Source organism: Centroberyx affinis, unplaced genomic scaffold, assembly GCF_046629955.1.
Source record: "Centroberyx affinis isolate AG114_WGS23_722 - 3 ecotype Tasmania unplaced genomic scaffold, CSIRO-AGI_Caff_v1 ptg005368l_1, whole genome shotgun sequence".
Taxonomy (NCBI): domain Eukaryota; kingdom Metazoa; phylum Chordata; class Actinopteri; order Beryciformes; family Berycidae; genus Centroberyx; species Centroberyx affinis.
Window position 1 is genome coordinate 1 of NW_027282683.1, and position 23,024 is coordinate 23,024.

The 23,024-nt window shown below is 46.4% G+C and overlaps 1 protein-coding gene and 1 long non-coding RNA gene across 2 annotated transcripts; both read right to left on the reverse strand.

The window, feature by feature from the left end:
- Nucleotides 1-2,957: 2,957 nt before the first annotated feature.
- On the reverse strand, nt 2,958-5,124 carry LOC139667210 (uncharacterized). The gene is made up of 2 exons (XR_011696933.1): nt 4,083-5,124; nt 2,958-4,047 (listed from the first exon to the last, which is right to left on the reverse strand). It is a non-coding gene; the product is annotated as an uncharacterized lncRNA (long non-coding RNA).
- Nucleotides 5,125-5,214: 90 nt separating this feature from the next.
- Nucleotides 5,215-22,773, reverse strand: LOC139667209 (bromodomain-containing protein 3-like). Its single transcript, XM_071546643.1, has 13 exons — nt 22,659-22,773; nt 20,872-21,187; nt 18,798-18,909; nt 16,132-16,269; nt 15,516-15,726; nt 14,677-14,846; nt 14,317-14,498; nt 14,082-14,259; nt 13,512-13,640; nt 10,309-10,515; nt 9,747-9,979; nt 7,755-8,056; nt 5,215-6,674 (listed from the first exon to the last, which is right to left on the reverse strand). Exons 2-13 carry the CDS (start codon nt 20,961-20,963, stop codon nt 6,556-6,558), a joined length of 2,073 nt encoding a protein of 690 aa, XP_071402744.1. The 5' UTR covers nt 20,964-21,187; nt 22,659-22,773; the 3' UTR covers nt 5,215-6,555.
- Nucleotides 22,774-23,024: the final 251 nt, after the last annotated feature.

A 23,024-nucleotide genomic window follows, 5' to 3' on the forward strand; every position in this document is an offset into this window, starting at 1 on the left:
ATTATTATTAATGTTCATCCACGTTGGCGCAAATTGCTGTGAGTTGGTACATCAGAGAGACATCAAATTTGTCCCAGTGACAGAAACTATGACTCATTACTATGTGGCTCACCAAACATTTCCCCAATCGGCCTGCAGGCGGCACTATAATTACAGATTTTACTTTAAAGGCCAGAACTTCCACACCGTTTGTTTGATTTTCATGAAACTTGGTTCACATGTCCAGCTGACCATTCTACAACTTTTCCATTTGGACCTTTAAGGTCTGCCTGGAAAGTTTTTGAGATATTTTTAAAGTTTTGAAAAACACATTTTTAACATCTCCTCCTACACCGTTTGACCGATCACCACCAAAATCGACCAAGCTCTATAAGTTGTCTTTTCGGATTTTTGATATCTACTTTAGTTTTGAAAATATTAATTTTTAAATTTGTAAGAGGGTGTGGCCTGTCAGCTAAATTATTATAACTTCACCGATTGTCCAATCATCATGAAACTTTGTGAACATGTTCAGATATCATCAATGACCATGTGTGCACAGATTGAACAGTAGGGGGCGCCACAAATGCCAAACAACTCTATCTCCTAATCCAGATGCCGAAATTGCATGAAATTTAGTACACATGTTCAGGGAGGATGTACTAGTCAAAATCAGAAGTTTGGTCATCATTGGTGAAAGTGGGCGGGGCCTATGGTTAATAACCATGTAATAGCTGGTAAATCAAAGTCTATTTGCAAAATCAGTCCCAAACTGGAATGGCATTTCTGACATGTGTACCGAATTTTGTGTGATTCGACCAGAAGGGGGCGCCGCAAACGCCAAAAATGGGCGTGGCTTAACACAAAAAACGGCCATAACTCCACACCCGTTTGTTCAATGATCACGAAACTTGGCAGATATATCAAGGGATATATTTGGACCGTGTCCTCAGAACCATTGACACTTTTTTTGCGACGTCAGTACCGTTCAGAAAAGGCTGAACCCATTTCATGGCCGCTTGCGGCTACATTTATTTTTATTATTATTATTTTTATTATTATTATTATTATATCAGCTGTCTGACCAGCTTCAGTAGCAGTCTGGAAAACCTGCATCAGCCTGTTCACATTGTTTTGCCAAATCACTTTACATCACTGTAGAGGAGCGCAGCTTAAAGGGAAAGTTCACCCAAAAATAAAAATGTTGTCAGTGGAACCAGTGAAGTTTGTTTGTCCACATAACACCAGAAAAAGCTGCTTTTGTGTCAGGGTCCATTTTGTTTTACCTTGCGAGGCAGAATCCATCTTGCCAGGCTTCAAGTTCTGCGTTTGTGGCTGAACCACAGCGGTGCGGACCAATCAGCGTCCTGTGAGGGCAGCTGGGGGCGGGGGCTTAGGTGTGACGACAGCGAGAAGCGACTGTTCGTTCACAACAATGGCGGCTCCTAAAGAGGCTGCGTAGATGCTGCTGTAACATCAGTTACTTCTGAACTGGAGAGTATTTCTTCATTGAAAGAAGAGCAAAGAACGGCACTGAAGGCTTTTCTGGATGGAAAAGATGTTGTCGCTCTTCTCCCGACCGGCTTCAGCAAGAGTTTGTTTATATGGTTCCTTGATCTGATTGGTTGAAGTTAGCCCGTGATAGACGGTGATAGGCAGATGGTTCATCCAATCACCGGCCGAGTACTTTTTGAAAGTGCCTGCCCTTTTCCAAACAGTTTCCAATGACGACTTCCCAGATGGTTCTGTGTAACAAACCATCTGGCAAGTCAGGTTACATTTTGTTATTTCTGACTAAAAAGTACTTGAATAAATGATGAGTTGTATTATTTACAACTGGAAAACTCAACTACGAGCTGAAGAGGAGCACCTGAAGGCAGCAGGACTCTCCCTCCAGAGATCTGACAGTCTAGGAGGGAGAAGACCAACTGTCTCTTTGCATGTGAACAAATATTGACATATTATTTAAGGTGAAACTGGTCGCTCCCCGGCTCAAATGTTTGATTTTGATCATTTTTTTCCTGGCTTAAGATCTACATAAATGATGAAGAAAACCCAAAAGTTAAAGCTCACTGATCATTATTTACTGAGTTTCCCCCAATTTTGTAGAGTGGGGGGTCAAAACGACAATTTTTGCCTATGATCTGGAGCAGGTTTAGGGGTCAAAATCAACACAGAGAGGTAGCGGCTCCATTTTTCTTTTACAGAGAGACTGGTAGGTAGACTACAAGATTCTGGCAGTTTCAGCACTTGATTGTGTGACGTGTGGCAGCAGCTGAAAAACGAAAAAAATAAAACTAGAATTAACCGCCTCACGGTTGTATGACTTCGACATTAAATTTTGTTTTATCATTGCAAGGACAGTCTTTATTTATTGAACATATATAATTAATGTGATTATTAGGTCAACTTAGAGGATTTTGGTGTCTGCAAAAGTAAGTGACAGCACTTCCACCGTTTTTGTAGAATGACCCAAGATGGTTTTCTCAGCTACAGTGGTAAGCAAAACATTATGATGTCACAGTGAAGTTGACCTTTGAACTTTTGGATATAAAATGTCATCACTTCATCATTTTATCCTATTAGTGTGAAATTTCGTCATAATTAGCGTATGAATTCTTGAGTTATGGCCAAAAACGTCTTTTGTGAGGTCACAGTGACCTTGACCTTTGACCTTCGACCACCAAATTCTAATCAGTTCATCCTTGAGTCCAAGTGGACGTTTGTGCCAAATGTAATGAAATTCCTCAAGGCGTGTCTTATCATGATTTGATACATAATGACCCAAAATGAAAAAGAATTCACGTGGAATTTTTTTTTTTTTACATGTGAAGTCATGTGACATCACATGACGTCAGAATGAAACATGAGAAAAATTGTTCACATGTGAAAACCAACACGTGTCCAGAAAGCACACGTGGGTTTTCACGTGACTTTAGCGTGAGGCGGAATGAGAGGCGAGGCGGCCGAGCGGCTGGTAGGTTTATGTGTTTATTTATGAAAACAAAGGAACTCAGAAAATAAGGATCCCATATCAGTAATTACATCAAATAATTCACTTCTTGGTTTTTCGTCTGTTTGTCCTGCGTTCTCTCTCTCTCTCTCTCTACTCTAGCGAGCGGAGGCTGGCTAAACCTTACAGCTACTATACAGCTACTATACAGTGCTCAAAACATACGGAAGAAAGAACGTACGGCCGGAGTGCATGCAAATACATAAAATCATTTTTTTCCTCTTTCTTATTAAAATACAAAAATTAACTATTATCATCATCATCGCTCGACCATCAACTAAAAACAAAAGAGGTGAGTAAGGTGGAAACGTCTCATGTCCGTCTGTCAGCCACACTGGGAGGCAATGAGAGCTCTGCTGTGTGTGTGTGTGTGTGTGTGTGTGTGTGTGGTGACAGCCCATAATAATGTTCCTCAGCTCTCTACAGTTCACCAGCTTCTCCATCCTGAGCCATGAAGGTCCAACACAAGAAAAATTTGTTTTAATTCGGAAGTTAAAATCAGCGTAAACAAACCGCAGCAGATATTCCTCACTGTTCACAGGTGAACAAAACCGATCGATTAGATTTTTATCGTCTCGGATGCCGATCGGCGGTTCGCCGTTTGCCGCCTTCGATGTCGACGCGCTTCTGGAATTCGTGACTCCGGGTGGGAAATAACAGAATCGACAAAAACCTCCCACCCGTCCCGCCCGCGGTCCCCAGCAGGGGGCGAGCCGAGCCGCGGCAGCGTCAGCACCGGAGATACAAAGATAAAAAAACAGAAGCTGCTGAGTTTCTGCGGCCGGTCGGACCTTCATGAGCGGACGGAGAACCGGACTGAAGCTTTACCTCCAGACAGGAAGCAGGAAGCTGCAGCAGAGCTCCTATTGGCCCGGAGCCGCTTCCCGTTCCGGTCTCTGCCTGATCTGCAGGTTCGGACCGGAGGAAGACTCGGCCTCATGACATCACCCATCTGTCTGTACACAGGTCAAAGGTCAGAGGAAACCAAGAACGACGAGGGGCGTTAGAACTCCAGACAGGTTTTCAGCCTGGTGTTGGTTCACAGACACACAGACCTCCACACAGACCTCCACACCACAGACACACAGACCTCCACACCACAGACACACAGGCAGACAGACAGACAGGACAGCTGTTTGAGGGCAGAAGTCATGATTGGATTTGATTGGCTAGCACTGCATAGCGAGGCAGATACAGACCGCAACGAAACCAGTTCAACACAGAAAACACCAGAGAGGAACAAACGAAAAAACAGAGACGACCCCCGTCTCCGACCGGGACGCGCGCTGCCTTCCGGGTCGGCCGGAAAGTCGGAAATTCCAGCTTCCTACTAGGAAAAATGCGACGTAGGAAGAAGTAGGAAAGCCGGTCCGGACGTGTGAACCCGACAGAAACGCCACAGCATCACTTTAACATGTTCAGAATCCTCAAAATACACTCCAGTTCCATGTCAGCATCACATGACCATAAACCATCCAATCCCCCGTGTGGTAAAACAGGTACAAAAAGTTGCAGACGCTAACGTTCCGACGCCGCTGATGAAACTCCGGGCCGGAGCCACCGGGCCGGAGCCACCGGGCCGGAGCCGCCGCCTGATCACTGGGAATTCCTGACTTCGAATGGAACGCAGCGCTTAACAGGGCCGCACGCAGGGGGTTATGGGTAACGTAGGCCGTCAACATGCACCTCCCATGTAAAAAAAAAAACCAGAGGGCTCGATGAGGACGAGGCCCGGTCTGGCGCCACGCTTCGTCTACACGCTAACAACACGGACCGTCCAGTGGAAGCAGAGCTCCCAGTCCGGCTCCGGTACCGGTTCTGCCGGTTCTACCGGTGCGGCCCGGCGCCCCGTTCTGACCCGGGATCAGACCGGACCTCCTCCTCCCAGTCTGACGTGCTGAAACCCAGTGGTGAAGACAGGAAGTAGCTGTGATGTGGAGGCTGTCGTCCTACAGTATGAGTGGTTTTGGCGAGGGGGGGTAGGGGGGGTTGGGGGGGGGGGGAGCAGAACAGCGGTACAAAGACATTTTATATAGAGAACCTTATAAGACACAAACAAGTTCAGCACACAACCTGAAAAATCAAAAAAACAGAAAAATAAAGGAAACGTAGTGTTGAAAAAGCAAAGTTCCTCTGCTCTGCTCTCAGACGGAGCCGGCGCCGGGCGGGCGGGGCGGGGCGGGGCCCGGTGACCCCCCTGACCCCCTCTGACCCCCTCTGACCCCCCCTGACCCCGCTGACCCCGCTGACCCCGGGACAGACACTGGGCTGGAGGTTTGGTCTCAGAGGGTTTCAGGTTTCAGGCAGTTTGGACACAACAGAAGAGTTTGGTTCTGACTGACCGGTCAGGCTTGGGCCGATATCCAATAATATTGAATATCGCGATATTTTCCCGCGGTATCCAATATCGGCCGTATCGCCCGCTGAAGTCCTTGGTGACTGAAAGAGACGGACTGGATCCTCTGACTGGAACTGGAGTTTTCCATCATGATGTGTTTCTGAGAAGAAGAGCAGAAGAAGAAGAACAGCTCTTCTTCTTCTGCTCTGACTCTCCAGCTGTGTAAGGTAAGATTAATACGTCTGTTATTATTATTATTACCATCATAATGCTGGTTTCAGTGGAGAGTTTTCGTGTCCCGTGATGTTTCAGAGGCTTTTCCTCTCCGACCAGAAGAAAACTGGAGGGAAACACTGAATACCTGCAATATTTTGGCTTTTAAAAATATTGATTATCAATCCAAACCTATTGATATTGGCCTTCAGAAACCTGCAGCGGTGTAAAAACCCACTGAGAGCATCGCTTCCCGTCTCCTCCTCTCCCATGATGCTCTGCGGATGCTTCTGGAATGTTGTCAGGGGTCAGAGGTCGGGGGTCGGGGGTCAGAGGTCACGTCCGGCCGGCCGGCCCAGAATAAGAATAAGAAAGCCTTGGTTTCCACGGCGACAAGGCTCAAGTGTTCTGAGAAGGTTCAATACAGCGACTCCCATCAGACAGACAGGCAGACAGACAGGCAGACAGACAGGCTGCCTGTCTGTCTCCACCAGATGACTTCCACTCTTCTTCTCTCGCTGTGAAGTCACTGATTTCTTCTTCTCTTCTCTCTGTCTGTAGTCCTCCAGAAAACGACACTAGGAGCTAAAAAAACAGGTCAGCCTATTTACACATACAGTCTCCGAGTCTGGGCGTGGCTGTGTGTGTGTGTGTGTGTGTGTGTGTGTGTGTGTGTGTGAAACAAGTTCAGAGTGTGTATTTCTCTGTCTTTTGCATGGGAATCTGAGTGTGTGTGTGTGTTCAGGATGTAAGTTTACATGAATGTCAGTGTGTGTGTGTGTGTGTGTGTGTTAGTATGTATTTGAATGAGTTAATGGTATAGATTGAGTTCCACATGTATGTGCCTGTCTTTAGGTGTGTGTGTGTGTATAGTGTATAAAACTCTGTGTGTGTATTCAGTAACATGTATCCGTATGCATGTTCAATGTGTGTGTGGGTGTGTGTGTGTGTGTTCAGTGTCTATTCAATGTGGGTGTGTGCATGTGTATGTTCAGTGTGTGTGTGTGTGTGTTCAGTCTGTGTCGGAGGAAGAGGAGGTTCCCGTTGAGGAGCTGTCATCGGAGGAGGAAGAGGAGCTGCCACTCAAACGACTAGCCCCGCCCCCTGAGGCCCCGCCTCCCGCTGCCTTCTCTGGAGAGAGAGAGAGAGAGAGAGACAGAGGGAGAGAGAGAGAGTTAACACAGAATTAAATAGTTTTGACTCAATTTGTCCGCTGAGTTATCAATATGATGTGATGTACGTATTAGACTACAAAGTGGTACACAGCAAGTTGTACTTTCAGCTCTATTTTAAAATTTTCAGTAAATGGTGGTGAAGTCGAGCGCGGTGTGTGTGACGGAGATGCCACCAAAAAAATAAAAAAGGTATCGAATGAAGTCCTCTACTGGTATCGGTATCACTTTAAGGGTTCTGGTATTGTATTTTTTTAAACGATACCCAGCCCTAATCGTGACCCGTGTATCGTGTAGGGCTGGACCCGAATATTCGACTATTCGGATATTCGTTCGTTGGGTAGGTATTCGGTTTTCAATTTTGGGATTCGGATATTCGTTTTTTTAAATGTAATTTTATATGTAATCCGTAAGCCGGTTGCCATTGACGCTGCAAAGCCGTTTCTTTTTTTTTTCACTTGCATTCAAACCTCAGTCACATTTGCTGATCGCCATGGCAACACAGAGAAAAAAGTACGACCTGAAATTCAAGCTGTCAGTTTCAAATCTGCTGAACAAAACTCAGGAGAAGCAGCAGCAAGACATTTCTCCGTTGATCTTTTTTTTTTTAAATCTTTTTTCTAAGGTAGGCTACCGGTATTTTGATACGGGTCTCTCTCTCTCTCTCTCTCTCTCTCTCTCTCTCTGCTTTAGAACGTAACCGCTGTGAAACAATCAGAAAATAACGTTTTATTTCTCTGATTCACCGGCTTTCTCGCTACTACCACTCCCTCTCTTCATTCACTTTCTAGCTCGCTCGACCATCTCGCTCTCTCTTTCTCTCTATTAATTGAAGTTATATGTATGTTAAGCCAAGCAGTTTGCCCCCCCACCCCCCCCCCACTGCGGCCGAAGCTTCAAATATTCGCTGTTGATTACTACCGAAGCTCCGAAGCCCAAAAAATGGTATTCGGGACAGCCCTAGCATCGTGACCCGTATCGTGTCGTGAGGTCCTTGCCAGTACCCGGCCTTAAGTAGTAGTAGTACTGCAGTACTCACGCAGTAGCTTCCTCTGCTTCCTCTGCAGACAGGACTTGACGTAGCGCTCCAGCTCGCGCAGCGTTGAGGGTTTGAGCGTCTCGAAGTCGATCTCGATCTCGTCGGGGTTGGAGTCCCGCAGCGACGGCTCTCTGGACTGGATGATGTGGACGACGCGGCCCAGCTTCTCCCCCGGCAGCCGGTTGATGTCCAGGCTCAGCTGCCGCTTCTCGTCGTACGACATGGGCAGGGACGACTCCTCGCCGTCGTCTCCGTTGGCCGAGCCGCCGCCGCCCGACGTCTTCCCGCCCTTCTTGGGTTGCCTGGAAACACAAGACAAGTCTCTCTAGCCTCGTTCACACGCGACACGCCTTTTCTGCTGTATTCACACAATACCGGCAACACCGTTAAAGTCCTCTGTTGCCGTTTCCCGGAAATTACGTTTAAAGGAATAGTTCACCCAGAAATGAAAATTCTGTCATCATCTCCTCTCCCTCATGCCAAATGAAACTCAGGTGAAGTTTGTTAGTCCATATAACACACAGGGAGGCTGCAGCACAACTTGGTAGCAGCCTTCTCCAAAACAACTGAAGTCAATGGGGACCTGTTCTTTAGAGCTCCAAAACAAAAACAGACAAACAATCACACTGTGAACAGAAAGACCTAGACACCATTATTTGTTGCAGATCAATCAGCTGTAGTTCAGATTTGCACTAAATGATGGTGTAAATATACTGTAGGTCTTTGTGGAACTCTGAAGAACTGGTCCCCACTGACTTCAGTTGTTTTGGAGAAGGCTGCTATGGAGTTGTGCTGCAGCCTCCCTGTGTGTTATATGGACAAACTTCACCTGAGTTTCACCTGCATGAGGGGGAGGAGATGATGACAGAAGTTTTCAGTTTTTGGGTGAACTATTCCTTTAACCCCCGGAGTCGCCCGCAGTTTGAAAACACGGCGGCTGATCTCTCCGTCCGCCCGACTCCCAGGATCTCTCTCATCTCTCCGTCTGTCCAATTCAACATTTTCCTCTAAAAGTGAAGCTGCAGCCGGTCGTCTGGTGGTTCGTTTCCTCCTGACAGCAGAGCGGCAAACTGTTCTGCCGTTAACGTTCACACAGACGCTCATAAAGACACTGACACTGAGGGGAATATGCAAACACAAGACGCCATTTTTTTTTTACGGCTTCTACGGCTCTAGATGTCTTACGCTTCGTTTTCAACACTTTTCCCTGTGATTCAGCCTGACAGGTTTGGTGTCTGTGGAAACCTCGGGATCTGGACTGGAATTTGAAATAAAGTTCTGTGGGTCAACAGAAAATCCTGTTCCAGAAGCAGCTCGTTTGTCACCGGTTGCTTCACGGTCAGAAAAGTTGACACAGTTGTTTTTTTTTTTTAATCCAATCAGCACAGGAGGAAGTCCCGCCTCCTCACCCACTGACACGGCTTCAGTCATCCAGCTGTGTCATTTATTAGCGCCCTCTGCTGGTCAGAGGGTCACATGACAGGCGGTGACGTGTCACCTGTCTGCCTGTGGATCATCAGCCTCTCTGTCATGTGACTAACAGGATGAAAACACTTCCAGCCTCGATCTGAATTCACTGAACAGAGAAGCGTGTGGAAGAACATCCGTGTTTTTAAAGTAACTAACTTTTATTAAATGAGCGGTTCTACTTTCAAACTTTCAATACTTTAAACAGATTCCGGCAGCCGCAGTTTCACTTCTGCTGAGCAAACATTACAGCAAAGTAACAGAACTTCAACAGGAGGAGATTTTAGTTTTATTTCCACCCATCGTTTAGTTTAGTTTAGTTTATTGCACATATTAAGAAGAAAAAAACAACATTTTGTCACATAACAGTGAAGGGAGACGGAATAGAAAACAGAGACTGGGAGTTAAAACGACTAAAAACAGAAAGGATGCAGCGGCCTTGCAGAGAGGCCGTCTGACCATCCTGCTCCCAGCCAATAGGATGTCAGCGTTCTGTTCTCAGCCGGCGTTCTGATTGGTTCCTACCTGGTGGCGGTCACCGTGCTGTTGGCTTTCCTGGCAGGTGCTTTCTTCTGATTGGCTGGTTTGGGCGGCTGGGCGGCGGCCTTGGGCTTCTTCTCCTCCTCCGTCTTCCCCTTGTTTCCTTTCTCCTTCTCTTTCTCCTTCTTCTTCTCCTTGTCTTTCTTCTCCTTCTTCTTCTTTGGTTTGCTGACCGGCGCCTGGGACAGGACAGCCAGCTGCTCATGGACCGCCTTCAACTGGAGGAAATATATTGATTATCAATATCTAATATCTATTATCAATATGTAGGACCGCCTTCAACTGAAAAGGAAATGTAAAATCTATTGTAATAAACAAAAAATACATCTATTATAAACATCAACATATACATCATTACCAATATCTACTTTGATACACAAAAAAATGAATGTAACATCTATCACAAATATGTACATCAATAATAAAATCAATAGAATATCTATCAGAAATATGTAATTTAATAACAATAAAATCAATAGAATATGCATCATAAATATCTACTTTAATAATTTTGATCAGGGGAGGAGGAAACGAAGATGTTCTTGACCTGTGATTGGTCGGCGGCACCAACCTGCTCCTGAAGCTCAGCCAATCGCGTGGCTCGCTCCTCCTCGGAGTCAGAGGATTCGTCAGAGGAGGAATTGTTGCTGCTGTCGGAGGAGGCGGTGCTTTTACTGACCAATGGGGTCGTAGATGGGACCGACGCCTCCGAGCCTTCGTCTGGCATCTTGGCAAAACGCATCTCAAACACATCCTGAAGAGAGAGAGACAGACAGGCAGGCGGACAGACAGGCAGACAGACAGACAGGCAGACAGACAGACAGACAGACAAACAGACAGACAGGCAGATGTAAAAGATGTCCTCCAGACAGCTGTAAAGTTTTCAGGGCGTTTTCACACCTGTAGCTCAGTTGCTTTGTTCTGAATCAGCAACTAATTTGTTACAATGTTGCAGTTCACTGTGGGTTTGGTTTCTTTTCACACATTCATAAACGTGTCAACGGGGCCAGAAATATAGATTTTTCTGAAAATGCATTTTTTCCTCCGTTTTCAGAAAACTTTCTGTCCACACCAGCGGTGTTTTAGAAAATGTCGAGGCAGATCGTGGATTACAGCTGGGCTGACATGTAAACCTGTAACTTCACAGTCCTGATCACTCGTTAACAAACCGGTGGTCCGCCTTCGCTCCTACGTTCCTGACGCTGCTCAATACAGATAAAACCATTGCCATGTGCTAGTTGAGGTGATGATGTCAGCGTTTTCTGAAAGCTCAGTTCCACCGGTCCACACCGACACACGACAACAGAGTTTTGAAAAATCTCCACCCTGGAAGGCGTTTCCAAAAGCTCCTTTTCAGTGACCTAAAACACAGTTTTGGTGTGATGGGAGGCCGAAACACAGAGAAAATACTTCAAAAATATTTCAAAAACGTTTTCAAAAATATCCGTATCCATGTGGACAGGACATAAGCGGACCAAGATTTGTAAACAAACGGCATGCGCGATCAAGCTGGTCCCTCATTGGTCAGAATTTTCATGCGGGAATTCTGTACTTCCTGGAAAAAATACAAAACCAAACACAGGAACATGGAGCAGAGGCAGGACAGGTTCCTGTCTTTGCTTCTCTGGTTTCATACCAGCGTTCACTGCATGAGCAGAATATTCAGTCTGAACGTGTCTGAACACAACGTGTTGCTGTACTGGATTCGACAAAGACGGCGAGCTTCCAGACGCCTCCGTGGCTCTAATGAGTCTGCAGTGACACGTTCACCCAGCGGTCTCTACTCTGCAGACGCATCAGCTCAGCTGCTGAGGTGACATCGCAGGTGACATCACAGGCCCTGGACTGTTTATCACAGCGAGTTCGGTCCTTTGGCTCAAATTGCATTCTCACTACCAAGGAACCGTGGCAGAGTTCGTGAGGAACCAGGTGTGAAAACGCCCTTAATTAGCAGTCAGTAAACGACACATCATCCAAACTGACCCCGGTTCAGCTCTTCACTGAGATGAAAGGTAATCAGCAGAACTGAACTGCTGCTTCATCACCTAATGTTAAAGCTCTCCCCTCTGTCAGTGAAAAAAGTATTTGAAATGAAGTTCGGACTACAACCAATAATAAATAACCACATTAGTGTTATATGATCAGTGATATTATCAGAAGCTGTAGCAGCCGGTGCGGCTCGGCAGGAAACGGTTCCCACCTCAGTCCAGATGTTTTCCTGGACCAGTCATGTGACTCTGACTCTGAGGAGAGGCCTGGCAGCCTGCAGGTGCTGCTCATCAGTCAGGTGGGACACTAAACATTTCCCACAGGTAACCTGTGTTGGCTAACGCTAGCTGGATAGTTAGCAGACTTTAGTCCTACCCGGTTCTATGCAGAACATCTCCAGTCATGATAATAGCCTACTGCTAGTTAGTCGGGGTGTCACGATTCTCCAAATCTATGATTCGATTTGACTTTCAATTTTAAGGTCACGATTCGATTCGATTAAAAAAAAATGTTTTCCAGCACTGACGCTATGCCATTGTTAGACTATCGAGTCTTGATCTTAAAGATCAACAGATCATTGGTTTTACACATGGCAGGGCGACTCAGGGCGTCTCCTCACTTCAGTGTCAACATCCACAGTCTGACAACAAAACAGATCCTTCTTATCTTGGCTAAGGATAAGCTTTCAAAATCCATACAAACCTCCAGAGCTTCAGCCCACACAGTATCAGATCAGACAGTAACAGTCGCCAAACTCATTTGGATAAAAGTCTCCAAACTTATTTGGATCAAAGTCTCTGGACCCGGTCGGTCCTCCTCCAGACTCTTTGGTCTCTTCGTTTTATCGAGCGAGAACAAGAGATTTCCATCAGAAGATTTCAACTCACAATGTCTTCCTAACTTTCCTCTGCACCCGGCGGGTCAGGTTCAGTCTCACAGCATCTGACAGCTTCCAGAAGGTTTTAGCAGCCTGACTCTTAGCCGGTGAAGACATTTTTAGTTCTAATGTTACCGGTGGAGGACGACTAAACCCGGGGAAAATCAAACGTCTCGGTGTCACCGGATACATTTTCCGGTTCCGGTTCATCGATGACAACTTGAAGTTTATATAAAACAAAGCTGATAACTTGATTTTCAGTTTTTGGTGCATTTTAAACGATTTAAAAATGACGGGCGCTCTTGGGCGCTGTAGTGAAATATAGAGCGGGCGCTCTGCTCTCTAGCAGCTACACTGTGTCATTGAAATGTTGTTTTTTCTTCAGACACGTGCAAGTAGGCAGAGGGTGGAGAGAAAAAAAAATATTGGGAGAATCGCGAACCTGCTTGTGATCACGAAGGTCAAAATCGAACACTTTCAATCGATTTAGAACCGAAATGGTGACACCCCGACTAGTTAGTGTGTAACCTGACGGTCCAGAGGGATAAAATAACTGCTACTACTGGAAAAACATCCCAGTTTCCAGCTTTAAATAAGCACTAGCCTTAATACATATAATACATGTATAGTTGGACCTACACAGAGAACTTATAAATTCATAAATAATTCAAGAATCTTGTTGCCAAGTTTCTCTCATGTATTATAAATGACCTGTTAGTACTTCTGTTAAACATCTTAAACAGCTGTTAGAGGTTTCTGCCCTTCATCAGCAGGCTCAACATGATCTGCACCACTGTTCGTTCTGATTTAAAACTCTAAACAACCACCTCTGGAAAATAGAAATCTTCACACACACACACACACACACACAGTGGGTGCTGTACCTGCAGCTTGCGGGCCATGGCCACCACCTCATGGTCCGGAGGATTGTACTTGTAACAGTTAGAGAACATTAACCTGACATCTGTCGCAAAACTCTGAGGGTCGCTGTACTCTCTGTTATCCATCTTTTTCTACAGGGGAGAGAGAGAGAGAGAGAGAGAGAGAGAGAGAGAGAGAGAGAGAGAGAGAGAGAGAGAGAGAGAGAGAGAGAGAGAGAGAGAGAGAGATTAATTACAAAAACTTCTAAAGAATCCAAGTAACATTTTCTGACTGTGTGTGTTACGGTGCTGAGGTCCATGGGGTGTTTGATGATGTCATAGCAGTGTGTGTGTGTGTGTGTGTTACCCGGACGGTGCTGAGGTCCATGGGGTGTTTGATGATGTCATAGCAGTGTGTGTGTGTGTGTGTGTGTGTGTGTGTTACCCGGACGGTGCTGAGGTCCATGGGGTGTTTGATGATGTCATGGCAGTGTGTGTGTGTGTGTGTGTGTGTACCCGGACGGTGCTGAGGTCCATGGGGTGTTTGATGATGTCATAGCAGTGTGTGTGTGTGTGTGTGTGTGTGTGTGTTACCCGGACGGTGCTGAGGTCCATGGGGTGTTTGATGATGTCATGGTAGTCGTGCAGCTCGAGCGCCTCGGCGTCCACCGGCTTGTAGAAGGGCCAGGCGTAGGCGGCGTGCTTCTTGGACAGCATCTCCTTCAGGATGGTGTCGCAGTGTTTCAGCTGCTCTCCCAGCTTCCCGCCCTTCCTGCCCGCCGCTCCGCCTCCCCCCGCCCCCCGCCGCCGGCCGCCCCGCCCGCTTCGCCCCCCGCCGCCTCCTCGCCCCCCTCCTTGCGGGTCTTGGGGGGCCGGGCGGCGGCCTCGCGCCGGGACGAGCCCAGCTTGGCCGGCTTGGCGTCCCTGAGCGGACGGAGAGTCGGCCCGGCCGGCGGAGATGGCCGATGTGGTGGGAGTGGTGGTGTCAGCTTTCCTCTTCACTCCCTTCTTCTGTAGAGAGAGAGGGGGGGGGCAGGGGGAGAGAGAGAGACAGGTGGAGAAAGAGAGAGACAGGTGGAGAGAGAGAGAGACAGGTGGGGAAAGAGAGAGACAGGTGGAAACGGTTAAATACTCAGTCCAGTTCAGCTTGACAGAGAGGAAACATGGCCGACTGGCGGCGAGGCGTTACCTTGACGACGGGCTGTGCGGAGGGCATCATGGCTGCCGGGGGCTGCGGTGCGGAGACCGGGGGCGTGGCCTGCACCGGGGTGGGCGTGGTCGAGATGACTGGCGTCTGAGAGGGGGAGGGGGAGGGGTAGGATGTGGGGGGAGAGGCTGAAGACTCTGCCTGCTGACTCACTGGGCGAGAGACACAGAGAGAGAGAGACACACAGAGAGAGAGAGACAGAGAGAGAGAGACACACAGAGAGAGACACAGAGAGAGAGAGACAGAGAGAAAGAGAGAGACAGAGAGAGAGACAGAGAGAGACACAGAGAGAGAGAGAGAGAGAGACAGAGAGAGAGAGACAGAGAGAAAGAGAGAGACAGAGAGAGAGACAGAGAGAGACACAGAGAGAGACACAGAGAGAGACAGAGAGACAGACAGAGAGAGAGAGACAAAGAGAGACAGACAGAAAGAGAGAGAGACAAAGAGAGACAGACAGAAAGAGAGAGAGACAGAGAGAGACACAGAGAGACAGAGAGAGACAGAGAGAGAGAGACAGACAGAAAGAGAGAGAGAGACAGAGAGAGACACAGAGAGACAGAGAGAGAGACAGAGAGAGAGAGAGACAGAGACAGAGACACAGAGAGAGAGACAGAGAGAGAGACAGACAGAAACTATTAGTACCAGACCACAATATGTACAGTACTACAGTATTGCAGTATATTAGACTATATTACAGTACAGTACCTGTGGTAGTACCTACAATATTTCATCTCATACATTTGCATCTCATTACATGCATTTTAGACTATACTACAGTAGTGTAGTACCTGCAGTAGCACCTGTAGTATTTGCAGTAGTACCTGTAGTATTTGCAGTAGCACCTGTAGTATCTGCAGTAGTACCTGCAGTATTTGCAGTAGTACCTGTAGTAGCGGGGGTGGGCGGTTTGCTCTTGCTCTTGCCTTTCGGAGCAGGAGGCAACAGAGCAACTTCCTCCTGAGGCATCTGAGCAACTTTCTGCAGGAAGATTTTCTCCAGAGCCTGAGCCATGAGGACGATGTCATCTGTGGGCTGCACACACACACACACACAGACACACACACACACACACACACAGAGACAGAGAGACAGACAGACAGACACACACAGACACACACACACACACACACACAGAGAGACAGACACACACATCATTATTAACCTAACCTTGTTGTAGATGTTGTTGGTGAACATACTGTGTGTGTGTGTGTGTGTGTGTGTGTGTGTGTGTGTGTGTGTGTGTGTGTGTGTGTGTGTGTGTGTGTGTGTGTGTGCGTGCGTGCGCGTGCGTGTGCACCTTGTGTTGTAGATGTAGCAGTTGGTGAACATACTGTGTGTGTGTGTGTGTGTGTGTGTGTGTGCACCTTGTTGTAGATGTAGCAGTTGGTGAACATACTGTGTGTGTGTGTGTGTGTGTGTGTGTGTGTGTGTGTGCACCTTGTTGTAGATGTAGCAGTTGGTGAACATGGTGTTGAAGTCCTGCATGGCCTCGCTGGCGCTCCAGTAGTAGTTGTTCTCCAGTCGCTTCTTGATGGTTCCCATGTCCATCGGGTTCTTGATCACCTTGTGGTAATCCTGCAACAACAACAACATCATCTTCATCATCTTCATCATCACTAGCAGTCACCATGATAATAAACTGCTAATAAGGTAATTAATTAAGCTAGTTAAAGCATCAACCTCACCAACGTCAACACAAAGCTCAACATAAGCAGATCTCTGCCTCAGGCCCGTTTCCACGTGTCATTCCATGCGTCCCTTATCCAGATAGTATCCAGATCTGATTTATCCACATTCCATTCACACCGGGCCACACCACGCGTCTCCGTTAGCCCGGTAGAAATCCGATCGCATCTCTCCCTGCTTTCCCGTGATGTGTGCAAATGTGGAGACGGCAGGCGCCACAGAAACTCTCTTTTTGTTTTTTGCATTTCTGCGTATTCTTCAAGTTAGACGGCAGGCGCTACTTCACACAGATTATTAAAAAAAACACTTGTGGTGAGAATGTGCGACCGCTACAGAAACTGACCCATGCTGCGCACATTTTGGAGACAGTGGGGAACGGCAACTTCGATGGCAAAGTAGTGAAATAAAGTAAAAATGGCCTTTATTTCCAGGCCCACTCTACAGCAAATTAGAAATCCCTCTAATAATAATATTCCATGTCAGAAGAACGTCTACAACTAAATAGAGTCTTTGCTGCTGATCATTTGTCCAAAAAACATCTACATTTCATTAAAGGCTCATATGGTGTGAATTAGTCTGAAGTAAGTGCATTACAGTAATAATTGCGACAAATTCAAGGTGTTAAGCAATTGGACTTAATGTCATAAGGTTATAAATGAATGATGCATTATGGTTTTGTGGCGCACGGCCGGGCGCACAGCAGCTCTCCACCGCAATGAGCTTCTAAGTTCTAATCAACCTTTAAATCTTCATATATATTTTTATTTTTAGTCTTATAAATGGTCCGGCTCTCGGAGCTGGTGGCGTTAACCGCTGCTGTGACATGTTGCCACTCAAACTTTATTTCGTTGGTGACGCCTGAACCGAGGCCACCGGGAAATTTCTCTTTTCCGTCATTTTCTCACACAGAGAATGGAATGAAAAGCACATTTACAGCATCCGTGTTCATTAAGGGCGTTTTTCCGTTTGGGAGGAGTTGGCGGTTGACGTATGCGTCTCGACAAGACCGATGCGTTCACACTTGGCAAACTTGAGGATACAATGGACCTGAAACCACCTCCGAAGGTGCTTTGATGTCGGCAGGAGGAACGGATCCAGTGTGACTCCACTTTGATAAGTGATGCAGCGAACACTAAACCATGGCACCATGAACAAGCTGCAACACGTTATCAGTTTCTCAATTAGCGTTCTTGTGTCCTCTGACATGCGGTTCATGTAATATCCAACGGTTCCAAAACAAAAGAACGCAGAGAACACGGAGGGATCCATGAAATGTATTACCAACTGAGGAACGAACAGGAAGACTGGAGATTCACTCAACCAGGGCGAGTTAACGTGTGGAGTCCCTCAGGGATCTATACTTGGACCCTTGTTATTCCTAATTTATATTAACTAGTGCAGTGCCCGTTCAGAACTTGCCTGTTGGGATCGGGCCTGTTGCTCGGCCTCCGGTGTTGCTGCTTGCAGCTTTCTGGAGAAGCGTTCATCCAAACAGCTTCACTCTCCACACTGAGCCCCGCTGCACAGAGCGCTGCTCGCTTGTTTATTCAAAGTTTATTAATTAATATTGAACGTGTTGCATGTCCAATCCAACACTGCACATCCTCGGGTCCCCAGCAACACACCCGCCAAGTGTGAAGTAGATCGGACGAACAGTTCTCGAGATACGCGAAGGACACACATACAGACAGACAGAGATTCCTTGCTTTATAGTATGATGATGACCTTGCTGTTGTGTCTTCTACCTTACTTCCAATTATTTTTGCTGATGATACCAATTTGATTTTATCCCACAAAAAAATTGATTCACTCATTAATGAAGCCAATTCTGGCATGGCCAAATTGTCTGAATGGTTCCAGGCAAATAAGCTATCTTTAAATGTTAAACAAACTTTATTGTGTTCATGGGTAAGAACAAAAATTATTCTAGATCAAGCGCAAAGATTTCAGTTGACGGAAATGACATGATCCGTTGGTATCATCAGAAACATTAGTGGCTTGGTTCATCAGGATTGCCTCCATACTACAGCTTAATTTACCCACATCTCAAGCTGCAGTGTTTCTGGTTAAGTACATATCCTACCAATCTACATAATTTGTTCTTTACTCAAAAGAAGTATACAAAGCTAGCCACCTCTTCTAATAACTGTGCTCCATCTGCCCCTCTCCAACAAACTGAATATCTTATCTATTTACAACAGTAACATACTTCAATCATGCATTCATTCATCTATAAATACACTTACCTTTCAAATATGCTGCCTAAATCTTTCAATGAATTCTTTAAGGTTAATTCCCAAATCCACTCATATGACTAAACTCTGTGACTAGTGGACTATTAGGGTACTAAACTAGACTAAGTGACTAGTAGACTATTAGGTTACAGACTAGGTGACTAGTCCAGACTGGAGACTTACGGCCAGGCAGAGCTTGATGGCGTCGACCGGCTGGTAGAAGGGCCAGGCGAACTGATGCTTCCACAGCGTCTTCACCACAACGTTCTGCATGTACTGCAGCTGGTTGGTCTTCCTGTTGGACACACAGCACACAGCGGTCAGCAGGTGGGGGGGGGGGGGGGGTCACACTCATGTTCAGAGTGTGACTGGAGGAAATGTGGAGCTGATGTGATGCTTCCTGCTTCACTTTATAGAGGAAACACAAACTCAACAGTTTGATCTTGGTGTTAAAATCCAGTTTGAGAAAAGTCCACGTTCCAGTCCAGCAGCTGTCTGCTGTCAAACTCTACATCCAAACAACCAGCAGCATGATGCAGGATGACGGTCTGTACGTTCTGATTTTCACTCGCCAGGTCACATGATCCAGCAGCTGACTGCTGGTCTGGAACATGGACTTTTCTCTAACTGGATTTATCAACATATCTGCTGCTCCATGTTTCCTCCTCAAGGTTTTGAATGCGTCACTTTCACCCTCAAGATGAAGTGAATACAAATGAATGACAGCAGCATCTTCAGGATGTTCAGGCTAGACCAGCAGAGAACACGACAAAATACTGTTTCAATTAAGGCAGTTAGCTGCCGCTCTTATCCAGGAGTCAGAATATGGGAATTTCATTCAAACCTTCAATCTAGGGAAGAGGTTTAATATCAGGTTAACGTCAGGTTAACTGACAGGTTTACTGACAGGCTGCTTACTGACAGGCTGCTTACTGACAGGCTGCTTACTGACAGACTGCTTACTGACAGGCTGACTTTCACTGTTCTACCAGCCCACCAGACGGGTTGAACTGGTTGAACTGGTCAACTGATTTAACTGGTTGAACTGGTCAACTGGTTTAACTGGTCAACTGATTTAACTGGTTGAACTGGTCAACTGGTTTAACTGGTCAACTGGTTTAACTGGTTTAACTGGTCAACTGATTTAACTGGTTGAACTGATTTAACTGGTTTAAATGGTCAACTGATTTAACTGGTTTAACTGGTCAACTGATTTAACTGGTTGAACTGATTTAACTGGTTTAAATGGTCAACTGATTTAACTGGTTTAACTGGTCAACTGATTTAACTGGTTGAACTGATTTAACTGGTTTAAATGGTCAACTGATTTAACTGATTTAACTGGTTGAACTGATTTAACTGGTCAACTGGTCCCTGCCCTCAGAAGCACTGTCTGAATAACAGAGACAGCAGACTGTCCAGACAGACCAGAATAACCAGGCTACTGGTCACACTGGTTAAGGTCTTCTTCAGCTTCATCTGTTGCCATGAAGAAGAAACCAGTGGCAAGAGTAATAGTAACAGTAAACGTACCCATAATGCCGTGCGACAGCAGTCATTAACCAGGCATCTGAAACAGTTTGAGTTTCAGGATTTTCTAGCCAGTTCTGATGTCAGTTGTTGTTAGTAGATGTTAGTTAGTAAGCAGGTGAACAACTGAACTCTGTCTGCTGAGTAGTGATGGGACGAAATATCTCTAAATTCAATATATCTCAATACAAAATGTGTCAGTCCGTCTGTTGTGTCAGGAACATGAATGGTGATATCAGCTCCATGTTATTCTGCTGTCAGGAACATGAATGGTGATATCAGCTCCATGTTATTCTGCTGTCAGGAACATGAATGGTGATATCAGCTCCATGTTATTCTGCTGTAGTAATCACTAATGAGACTCTTGACCATCACAGTTTCACAAGCTCTCCATCCAAATTATATTATTGTCACTTTGTAACGACATTTTTAAATTGTTGTTTACATTCTAGCAGCCAATGGCATCGCTGGAAAGATTTGAGTCTCAGAAATAAACAGAATTCTGCACAGTCAGACTTTGTTGTCACTGAACTTTTATTGATCACATCGTATCCTGGTTGTATTGAATCCTGAACCTCAGATCACATACTGAATCAGATCAGATCGTCCATCACTACTACGGAGTATAACTGGTTCTGGATGGGAGTGTTCCAGATCATTTCATTATAAACCAGTAAACTGAGCGCTGCCAGTGTGGAACCAGTCTGGGTTCCTGTCTGTCAGTTACCTGCCGGGCTTGGTGGGGTTGGTGACCTCAGGGGGGGCCGGGTTGGTGAGGGGAGGGGGGGTGGGGGGCGCGGCCTCGGGGGCGTCCGACATGGTGGACGACGCTGACACAGCAATGCACTGTGGGACGGCAGTGTCCGGCCTGGAGACGAAGACAACCTCTCTGGGTCTGGTGTGTGTGTGTGTGTGTGTGTGTGTGTGTGCTGGTGTGTGTATTAGTGTGTAATCAGTTCAGTCTGTGTTCTTCTTGGTTCTTCAGCTCCCTGTTCCCCCTGTGGAGCAAATCTCCCATCGCATGACCTCAGCCTGACGCTCTGCTGAGAGAGAGACAGGCAGAGAGACAGGCAGACAGAGAGAGAGACAGGCAGACAGAGAGAGACAGGCAGACAGAGAGAGAGACAAGCAGACAGACAGAGAGACAGATAGAGAGAGAAAGGGTTAGCAACACACAGACATCAACAGCTCCCTCCCTCTCTCTCTCTCTCTCTCACACACACTTGTTGCTCAGACTCTATAATAAAACATCCATTTCCAAGCTCTCTACACTCTGCAGTCCATCTCCACTACAGCTGATATTACTAATCATCATCATAATAATAACAATAATAATGATGATAATGCATCACTCATTCAGCCATCCGACACATGAAAAACAAACTAGTATCCAAAATAAGCTGAAGACACTGGCACAGGCCGGTCTGCTGTGTCAAAGCAAAATCTGATCAGAAAGTCTGTTTGTGTCGGTGTGATCAATACAAGGTCACAGTGAGTCTGAACTGATCCATTCCCCTGATTCAAACTTTCCTCTGTATCTTCAGCACAGCAACAGACCTGCTGCTGCTGTCGGAGGACCTGCACACCAACACAGCAGAGTGAGGTTCAGACCGACTGAACTGTACAACATGCAGAGCTGCAGTCCAGAGGTTTCATGTTTTATTACAGCTCAGGATCCTGGACATCCGTTCAACACTGAACCACAAATGGCATCAAAACAGGGAGAAGTGGAGCTGAAACTCAGATTACTGCTGAGAGGAAACAGTCAGTCAGTGCTAACTCGCTGCAAACACTCAGCCAACAAACAGAATGACCGGCTGAATATTCAGAATCACACCGAGCTACAGCAGGGATCAACAGATGTTGGACTTGAACATCTCGGTCTGTCTGCCTGCATGCTGCGGTTCAGCAGCTAGCTGGCTAACAGGCGCCGCTGCAGCTAACTATTGCTAATGTGCAATCTAGTAAATAACAATACCGACCTGCTTCAGTAACAATTATCCTCAGTAACGTGGGGAATTTGGATATTTGCTCCTAAATTGTAGAAAACCGCGTTTTGGTGGTTAACGCTATCCAGGTGCAAATATTTTGCTTGCTAGCGAAACATCCCATTTATCTTGCTTTAAAAAGATGGCGGGCAAGGCAATGCAATATATTAGCTGGGTCGCTAGCTAACTAAGCTAAGCTACTTACCTATGATGTAAATTCTCAATATTATCAATTGTAGAGGGTATGGAGATAGCCAAGCTCGTGCTATAGGAAATATCTTGACAAATATACGCGTGTGAAGTGAAAAATGACCAAATTAATATGATTAAGGATTTCAACTTTGCATATGTTAACGCTAGCTGTTTAGCTCGCTAATAACCTGTTAGCCTGTTAGCTGAGCTTTGTCTCAAGGCGCCGAGCGGCCAGCCAGCTCGCCGAAACCCACCTAGAGATTCACTAGAATCTGGAAACCTCGACTCTATTTACCCGCTGATTCCACTGCAACTAGTTAAAAGACATTTTTACTTTATTTTTTAGTCCTCAAGTTTGTCCAGCGGTGATCTCCGGTCAGTTTTCTGGAAGCTTTTTATTTAGCGAAGTAGCATAATAGATGAGTTATCAGCTGTCTACAGCTTCGTGTGCGCAGGCGCAGTGGCGAGCGGCATCATGGATGTTGTTGTGCTGTGATTGGCCGGCGGGGTGTCTGAGATGCTGTGATTGGCTGGGGGTACCTGGGATGCTGTGATTGGCCGGTGGAGAATATGAAACGCCGCGATTGGCAGGCGGGGTACCTGGGATGCTGTGATTGGCCGGTGTAATGCCTGGGCTGCTGTGATTGGCAGGGTAGGGTTTCCGGGATCCAGACTGGCGCTGGCTGTGGTACTACATTTC

Coding starts and splice junctions, on each gene's coding strand:
- LOC139667209 (XM_071546643.1), bottom strand. CDS start 20,963: ATGTCGGACGCCCCCGAGGCCGCGCCCCCCACCCCCCCTCCCCTCACC. Junction 14,847..15,515: donor TGCTACTGCAAATACTACAG/GTACTACTGCAA, acceptor TCTCTCGCCCAG/TGAGTCAGCAGGCAGAGTCT. Junction 8,057..9,746: donor AGCACGGTGACCGCCACCAG/GTAGGAACCAAT, acceptor TTGTGTTTCCAG/GCAACCCAAGAAGGGCGGGA.